The sequence below is a fragment of the Lepeophtheirus salmonis genome, chromosome 13 (assembly GCF_016086655.4).
Source record: "Lepeophtheirus salmonis chromosome 13, UVic_Lsal_1.4, whole genome shotgun sequence".
Taxonomy (NCBI): domain Eukaryota; kingdom Metazoa; phylum Arthropoda; class Copepoda; order Siphonostomatoida; family Caligidae; genus Lepeophtheirus; species Lepeophtheirus salmonis.
In genome coordinates, this window is record NC_052143.2 from 11,445,572 (window position 1) to 11,454,315 (window position 8,744).

Here is an 8,744-nt window from a genome sequence, read left to right on the forward strand (position 1 = left end):
ATGACGTCACCATTTTATAATTCCCCTTCACACACAGACTAGCACATAAATTGCCAGGGTGTTATCCCCTTGATCCTTCTTGATGTTTATTCGCTGTCCCTTATGTAAAGTGTCAAGTACTAGAGGCATCCGCTGAATCCCCTCGCTTAAAAATTATCATTTCAAAAAAAAAATAATAATAATAACCTCAATATAAACAAAACCTGACCTATAAAAACCCTGGGGATACCCCTGAGTGTAATCTTTCACAACTCCTCATCATTGGGACCATAGTTCGTATAAATGTAATCCTGAATGTCCCTATAAATAAAGAGGTGTTTTTCCCAAAATACAAGGGACAATTTCCTAAACATATACAAAAAAAACCCATAAAATTAACATAAATTCAATTCAAATTTACTGCAAAGTTAACTTCATGGGTAGCAGGTGGTGGCTCATAATACCATGATTATTAGTTACTTATATACATATATTTAGCTTATAGTAGTGAGTAAGGACTCAAAGTACACCAACTAACAATGGCGTACATATAGTCAGAGGTATTTCCCTCCTTTTTTTTTATGAAATCGTCAAATAAATATTAAGATGTTTTTATGTAATGCGTAATAGGGACACTACGGAGTTAATGACTCCAATGAATGTGTACTTTGTGCATCCAAAGTATTGTTGAATTTAGAAGTCTTTGAGAGTTTAATGAATAACGTAGAAGCGAATTTGAACGTGTTTGTTCAGGAATGAGAATTATCTACTTTAGACCATGAAAAGGTTGACGAACTCTACGTAGCTAAATATTTTTTTAAACCTTTTTAAAAAAGTGTTTAGCTCTACCCAAAAAGCATATTTATGTATTAAATATATCATTGAATCTCAATTTGGAAAATAATTGTAAAAATGGTTCTATAAATACATATCTTATATCTTCAAAACATGACTGAATGTATTTATTTAAATATTGAAAATAATACATGGCCAAAAAGTGGCAAAAAATCAACGACACGATTATTAATATTTATATTCCATCAAAGTCTGAAATATATATTTATCTATCCATCAAACCATTTTCCACCCATCTTAATCCAATCCAAACAATTCAAAAAACAAAAATGTTATAAATAAAATAATACTCATCATACAAAATACAATAATAATATGTAGAAGGGAAAGAAAAGAAAAAAAACCAAATGCGGGCCTGCTTAAAAGACAGTGCGTCAGGACGCTTCCAAAAAAATAATAATACAATTACTACTACTATAGTTCCTTCAAAAACAACCAACCTCTCATCAGTTACTAATTCATATCAGATGGTAGAGGGTGTGTTTTTTTCCCGAAAAAATAAATAAACTATGTGTTAGAAAATAAATCAAAAGAAGTGCTCGTGAACGACTCAGTATTTGTCATAAAAATAAATGAATAACAATGAGGTTATATCTTGAGTGAAAAAGTGTGTTTTTTTTTTCATAATCATTTGCATCAAGTGTCAATTTGTGTATGAAAGGAAAGGATTTATGAGTAGAGACTTCTCCTCCTAAATGAGGGTTAGCAGCGGCAATATATAATTATTAACAATTAATTCATCATTCTGAATCAACTGCAACTTTGATACATTCTGCAACCCTCTTTATATTAACTAAGGAAGAACATGTCTGTCTTATTTCTGTCTGTTCTATTAGTGTTATTTAGTGGGATATTTGGAGCTCCAGGACCCTTTCCACAAGGTAAGAATAATTGTCCATTGTTATTTCCTGGTGTAGTAGTTAAAGTCTTGATTCAAAATTTGAACAAAGATGTATTAAGTTGTTACTGTTCTTTGAGCCGTCTGATAGCAATAATTAGTAACCCAAAGGTGACCCGTCACAAACTTCTTTCTCCTTATCCTATCATTGACAACAAACAATAACAACAGTAATAACTAATAAGTAACAATAACAATAATTATAATATCGACTTAAACAAAAGATTTCCCTTTTATTATCACGAAAAAATAAGGGAGCATTTAGATCAACCATCCTGGATATCCAGATATCATTCATGTATTTAACTCTCCACCACACTTTCTACCTCTGTTTAATATTTTCCTTCTCTAAAGAAATCGTCGATTCATCCTTTCTTTCATTCCACTTGAGATCAAAGAAGGATCGTCATCATGAATAATAATTAACTTTCTGGATTTTCATCCTATTTTTTGTTCTCTTTTATGATGTTTTACAATCTTTCAAACCTTTTCGTGGATAGCTCATTCAAGTATCTTCCTTCCATATTGCATTGATACTTTGTGTTTATATCATTTGATGAATTGTACATGGACATTAAAACTATACCTAATAATAATATAAATAAATTCAATTCTTGGTTTGTTCATTCCTATACTTACAACAACCTGCTACGAAAATTAATATTTCTCAATAATATTTTGTCTCGTTTGACAAATTTGTATTATTATTATTTATTGACCAAGTAAATTAATTATTTTCTCTGTCCATTTCATTGAAGGTGAAGAAGAGTGAGTAGTAGCCAGCCAACAACAAAGTCATCCATCAACCACTTTGTTTTTATCATTACTTTTCTCTCTCTCTTCATTTTGATAAAATGGTAGTGAAATCGTGTCTTTTACTCGTATCCCTATATTGTGGCTGGATACATTGATAAATTTCACTGTTATTGTTGATATGATATTAATGAAATGATGATTTTTTTTCCATTAATATTGTATTGTTGTGAAAAACTTTGTATTGTGTTAATTTTTATTATTATTTTTATTTTTTTCAAAGCCTAAACACCAAGTTTTGTGGCTTTGTGGTGGAGTTATTAATGGCTTTTTGGTTTTTGTTGCAAGTAAAATAAAGTTCATAATATAACATACTAATTAACACACTCAACCTCTCTTTCGATTCAGCAATTAATTTATTATGCATGTGAAATATGTACATGTTATTAGTTGCGTGATGAATGCTACATTCTGCGAGGGATCAGGTAGCTAGCTGGCTAGTTATGTAAGTACCTACTCGTGTCTTAATTCCTCATGGCGTCTCTCTAATTATCCTTCTCACGCCAAATTGTCATTGATGGTTTCCGTTAGGCTTTGTCTCTCTTTCTCTCTATGGTTGTTTCTCTCTTTCTCATGGAATTGAAACTCATAATTACTATGTTATTATTCTTATTACTCTTGTTTTGGTTCCTTTCCTTTCCTCCAACACCCTTGGAGGTAGGTACATGTTGTGATCATCATTTTCATCCACCATATTTTTTGGGTCGACATGTAATCATCCTAGTTCTTTTATACCTATTATATATGTACTTACACACTCATGTACTCATTGTGTTTTATTTTTTGTTTTACTTGTAGGTGAGGACCCGGATGGCACAAAGTACAAAACCGCATATAAATGTGAAGGTGATGATATATTCATCAAATGTGACGTATCCGGAACCATCCGTGTTATTCGAGCCAACTACGGACGATTCAGTATTGCCATCTGTAACAAACATGGCTACACAGATTGGTCAGTTAACTGCATGTCTCCACGAACTACTCGGGTGTTCCAAAATAAGTAAGTACCGGATTTTTGTATATGAGATCCTGGGGTATTAATAATAGTAATAATAATACCCTAATATGGGGACCGCCCTGGAAGAAGAGTAGGAGAATAATATCTTGTTCTTTTATTATATTGATGTACATTGTACATAATATGTGTGTAGTTGGTTATTATTATTACTTATTAGCAATTCCTAAGAAAAGAATAAGATGAAGGGGGGAAGGAAACAAAAAAATGATTTCTCAAGGTCCTCTTCATGGATTTAAAACAAGAAAACTGCTTACAATTAATAATAATGATAATTATTATGACCATTTCATTAAGAGATTATCCCTTCTTCTTCCTCCTAAAAAACTAATACTAAATTACTCTCTTAAAAAATTACATGGATTTGGTTATTATTAGTGTTTTTTTGCTTCTTTTTGTCATATTGTTGAGAATAAATAAACTGCTATATGGTACGAATGACATCTGCAGCTGAGAGTTTTTTTGTTTTTTTTTTCAAAAAGAGGAGGGAACGCTCATATTATGTACCGTATAAATGTGTATTCTTACGAATTGTATGAAAAGATCTTTTATATTTTGTTAATATGTATAATTAAAAAGAAGAAGAAAAAAAAAGTCTCCAAGGAAAATCCTTGGATTTGTTTTTTCTGTATCTCCCTTGTACTCACATAATTAGAAGGACTACTATGTATGTATTTGTAGTAGTACTCTTTAGAAAAATACATGTGTGCTCAGCCTATTATAGAGCGACAGAAAACATGCTTAAATAGATATCTACCCTTAAACGCTATATAATAATTCTACCTAATTCGTTGTGGACTCCTATGATTTTGTTTTGACCATTTTTACATAATTCAAACGAACAAATCATTCATAACCCCATTTTTTAATGTCATTTTAGATGTGATGGCCGCATGAATTGCACTATGCCCGTCAACTCCAATGTATTTGGAGATCCTTGCCCACAAACTCAAAAATATGTTGAAGTTCATTATGCCTGTATTCCCAAATTTCAAACTACAACCACGAAAAAGCCTCTGCCACCATGGTTCCTTGAAAATGGAGCTTCTGAACTTTGGAACAGTAAAATTTCCTTGGAGGATCAAACCTCCACATCCTCTTTGACCCCCACCACGACTGAAAACAAAAAAGAAACTGATCCAACAATGCTACCAGCTCCATTGGCTAATGATCGACGTCCCATTATGGTGACACATCCTTCTACCCCTGTTCGTATTCCTATCACGACTCCTAGAATAATTACCACTTCCTCTGCCTCAAGTACGACAACTAAGGATTCCTCAACCACAACTGTTTCTACGAGTTCCACAACAGTCGCTCCCACTTTGGAATTTGATCCATATGTTGAATCATCAGAATTTCCCATCATTGAACGTAAGGAAATCATGTCTTACCCTCTATTAATTTTTTTAAAACTTATTTTCCTATTCCGTAATTTCAGAGGCCGACTCCATTGAAATAATTAATATGGATAAAGATGATCTCAAAAATCTATGTTCTTCTACGGAGTCACGAAATGTTGTGTGGCCTTGGACTCAAAAAGGTGATATTGCCATTGTTCAATGTCCTCACGGTGCTACTGGACTCGCTCGTTGGGCTTGTGTTGAAGATGAATCGGATTTTGGATCTGAGTGGGCAGGTATCCAACCTGATATGAGTGATTGCAAATCCATTGGAATGACTGACTTAGAAGTCCGAGTTCGAGAAAAGGAGTCGGAAAACACTTTGGCTTATTCTTTAGCACATTTGACAGCATCTAAAGATATTTATGGGGGTGATTTGGAATCCAGTGTCACTGTTTTGAGAACTATTTCAAACAGAATCAATTTTTTACTGAAGAATGATGCGGATTCATTCTACAATGGTGAATCGTATATCCAAGAAACGTTCCAGAATGTTATTCGTAGTGCGGGTAATCTTATTGCTCGTAAACATCGTGAAGCATGGAATGATGTTCATCGATCTAGACAAATGAAGATTGCGAATTCACTCATCATCTCTTTGCAAGAAAATGCCTTACTCCTCGCCAAAGTGATAGATAATCCAGAGTTTCTGGAAGAAATTTCAACGAATATAAGTAAGTTTATTGAAACATATACTATATTTCCATGAGTTACTGATTTATTTTTTACTTTTTTCAGTGATGGCTCTATCTGTTAGTAGAGTCAATTTCAATACTAATGGAACAGGATATCCTTTAAAGTCTTCTTCTACTAACCGTGTTTTCGAACAATGGCTTCAAGAAGATTCAATTCATATCGAGCACTCAACTCTATTGGAACATTCTGACACAAATAATTTGGCTAAAATTGTATTCTTTTCCTATCAAGATTTAGACGAAATTCTTATCCATGGCGAGAAAAACTTCCTAACTACTCCATATGAGGAACGAGTCTTGAATTCCAGAATCATATCAGCGACTATGGTTGGCTACAAGTTTGGGCAAAAAACTACTTCTCCTGGTATCTCAGTCACACTAAGTCATCTTGTTCCCAATGCAACAAATCCTGTCTGCGTTGTTTGGGACTATGATCTTCATACTTGGAGTGATGATGGTTGCTCTGTTCTGGAGACCAACACTTTGGAACAAAAAACCGTTTGCAGGTGTAATCGATTCTCTAACTACGGACTCATGATGACTCTTCCAGGAAAATCTTCTCTCTACATGAATCATGATCAGTCTGAGAGTTCTTTATCTAATAACACGATTTTGACTTTGGAAATTGCAATTTATGTTGCTGCTACACTTTCACTCATTTTCATTTGTATAATCATATTTAAGGTAAGGAATTGCATACTTGCTACCTTTGTTTTGAGCAAGCTTTAATCGGATTTATTTTCCTATTTTAGTACCGTATGAAGATTTACAAACTTTTGATGAAATACGATTGCTTCAAAGATGAGAAAAAATCAGGGCTTAGTGGTTGTCCTAAGAGTCAAAGCTTCTACAATGGTGTCAATTTAATGTCGTCATCCTCTCAGCAGAACGTTGTTCCTTACAAATCAACACTTAGCAGAGTAAGTTGATTTATCTTTACTCTCTAGACTTTTTCATACTAACTTTTCTTTTGTTTTCCAGTTTATTACTGATCCATCGTCAGGATATTCAAATGGAAGTATAGAACCTAAATCTGGAACGTTCAAATCCTATCAATTGGATTCAGAGGATCCTATGAATGCTACGAAGCAACTAAGAGATGTGGTCTACATGAGTCCTCAACTATCTCAACTGACCAATACTCTTAAAGCTAAAAAGAAACATTGCAATAGTGATCACTTCCACCATCCCTCAGAGACTCAAATACATTGTGAATCCATGAAAAACGACGATACGATTCTTCCAGAAAAGGAAGTTGTTTTTCGTGCGGTCTCTCCTCATGGTCATGTTTACTGGGAAATAGATCCAAAAAAGGAAGAGGAATCCAGTGATGACGTCTCTCGACAATCATCCAATCGCTACAGTGACAATCGTTCCTTAATAAGAGAGGATGATGAGTCAGGCTCTTCTACTCCTGCTAATGTGCTAGTAAATCCCTTTGCTGAACTCTCAATGATTTCAGAGTCATTAACGAACAATAGTCATATTACGGATACTGGGCGATTCAATTCACTTAGATATCATTCACAGCAACAACCTCTTTCATCCAGTCAACATAAAATATCATCCTCAACCTTTCGTCGCCACGGAGGAAACTTTGATGAAGTTCAAAGACAGGTGCAAATTAGAGATATTCGCTCCATTCCTGCCTCAGTGAAAAGTAATGACTATATTCTTGCAAAAATTCAAAATCACATGGGTCGGGGAGGCAGCGTCCCAAATGGTCAAGTCTTTCGTGAAAATAGTAAACATAGGAAAGTCTAAGAGGAATTGATCATCATCAAAATCAAACATTTGAGTAGAGTTTCTATCTTTCCGTTGTATACTTTATATAAACAGGCTGTGAAATTATTAAGAATACAAAAGACCATTATTGTAATTTTTTTTAAAAGAAGGTGACGATTGTGTATTTTTTTTTATTATTGTGTTAAACATGTGGTATCTTTCCTTTTTGTACAAGTGATTAATCCTCAACCCCTAAATGTAATTGTTTTGTTTCAGAAAAGAAAGCTAACCCAGTTTTTTTTCTTTCATTAACTTTTTTTTAAAATATATATTTATTTACAAAAAGATGAATTCCCTGTTTTTGCGGGTTTCATTTTTTATTTCCGCCTCTGTCAGAATTTAAAGTTTTTTTTTATAAAAGTTAACATTAATAATTATTTTTTTTAGAAAAATATTTTCCATTATATATGTATATATAAGTCTAATTAAGTTGGTGTTTACCCTGTTTTTTTTTCTATATGCAGATGAATAATTAATCATTTAAGTATCATTGCCAAAGACTTTCTAAATCTTATATATATACATATAAAACCCTTATTAGTACTCTATCGTATGCCTCCAATGTGATATCGTCTCTCTTTTTTTTTTTTTGTTTTATTTATTGAGAAAATATAAAAATATATACATACCTATATACTCTTGACATGCGGTTCTTGTGTTTCAATAACGAGTAAATAATAATAATTTGTTGGTATTTGGTACTAAGGGGTGTGGAAGGAGTTTTTTTTTCCTTGTTTTAATCATTAGTTCCCTTTCATGATTCGGAATGAAATATGTTCAAGGGTGAATGAGTTGTTACTTGAAGAAGCAACGAATTAGGTAAGTCCGCCCATGTTAGCGTTAATAAACTATGATTTATAGTTAGAAGCAATCTCATGGCGTGTAGTAAGATAGTCGCTGTGTTTTCCTACTAAATCAGGGACGTACTTCTTTAAATAAATGAAAAGCAATTTAATTGTTCTAGTTAGGATTCGAAGAAAGTTCTAGACCTGGAATGTCCAATGTTGGTTGTGGTCACTACGAATTCTCTCCGTTTATTTGATCCATTGTTCACTCAATTTTTAACTTATAACGCCAGAACTTTCAGGAGTAGGGTAACTAAGAGTTTCATAATGCAGATCTATGTATTTTTTTTGTTCCTTCGATCCTTTATTTCTATTATAGGAGTATACTATTATTTGTTCCGGCTAGATTTCCTACGTTTTGGAAAAAAAAGAAGAAGACATAACGTTTAAGGGTTAAATTCTAATTAGATGTTGTTAAGCCAGGAACAATAACCAGCAATAATTGAATAGTAG

The 8,744-nt window shown here is 33.1% G+C and overlaps 1 protein-coding gene across 1 annotated transcript; it reads left to right on the top strand.

The window, feature by feature from the left end:
- Positions 1-1,244: 1,244 nt before the first annotated feature.
- On the top strand, positions 1,245-8,087 carry LOC121127821 (latrophilin Cirl). Its single transcript, XM_040723352.2, has 7 exons — positions 1,245-1,715; positions 3,344-3,548; positions 4,444-4,937; positions 5,005-5,640; positions 5,705-6,345; positions 6,414-6,581; positions 6,643-8,087. The coding sequence occupies exons 1-7, from the start codon at positions 1,640-1,642 to the stop codon at positions 7,423-7,425; spliced, it is 3,003 nt and encodes a 1,000-aa protein (XP_040579286.1). The 5' UTR covers positions 1,245-1,639; the 3' UTR covers positions 7,426-8,087.
- The last annotated feature ends 657 nt before the right edge of the window (positions 8,088-8,744 follow it).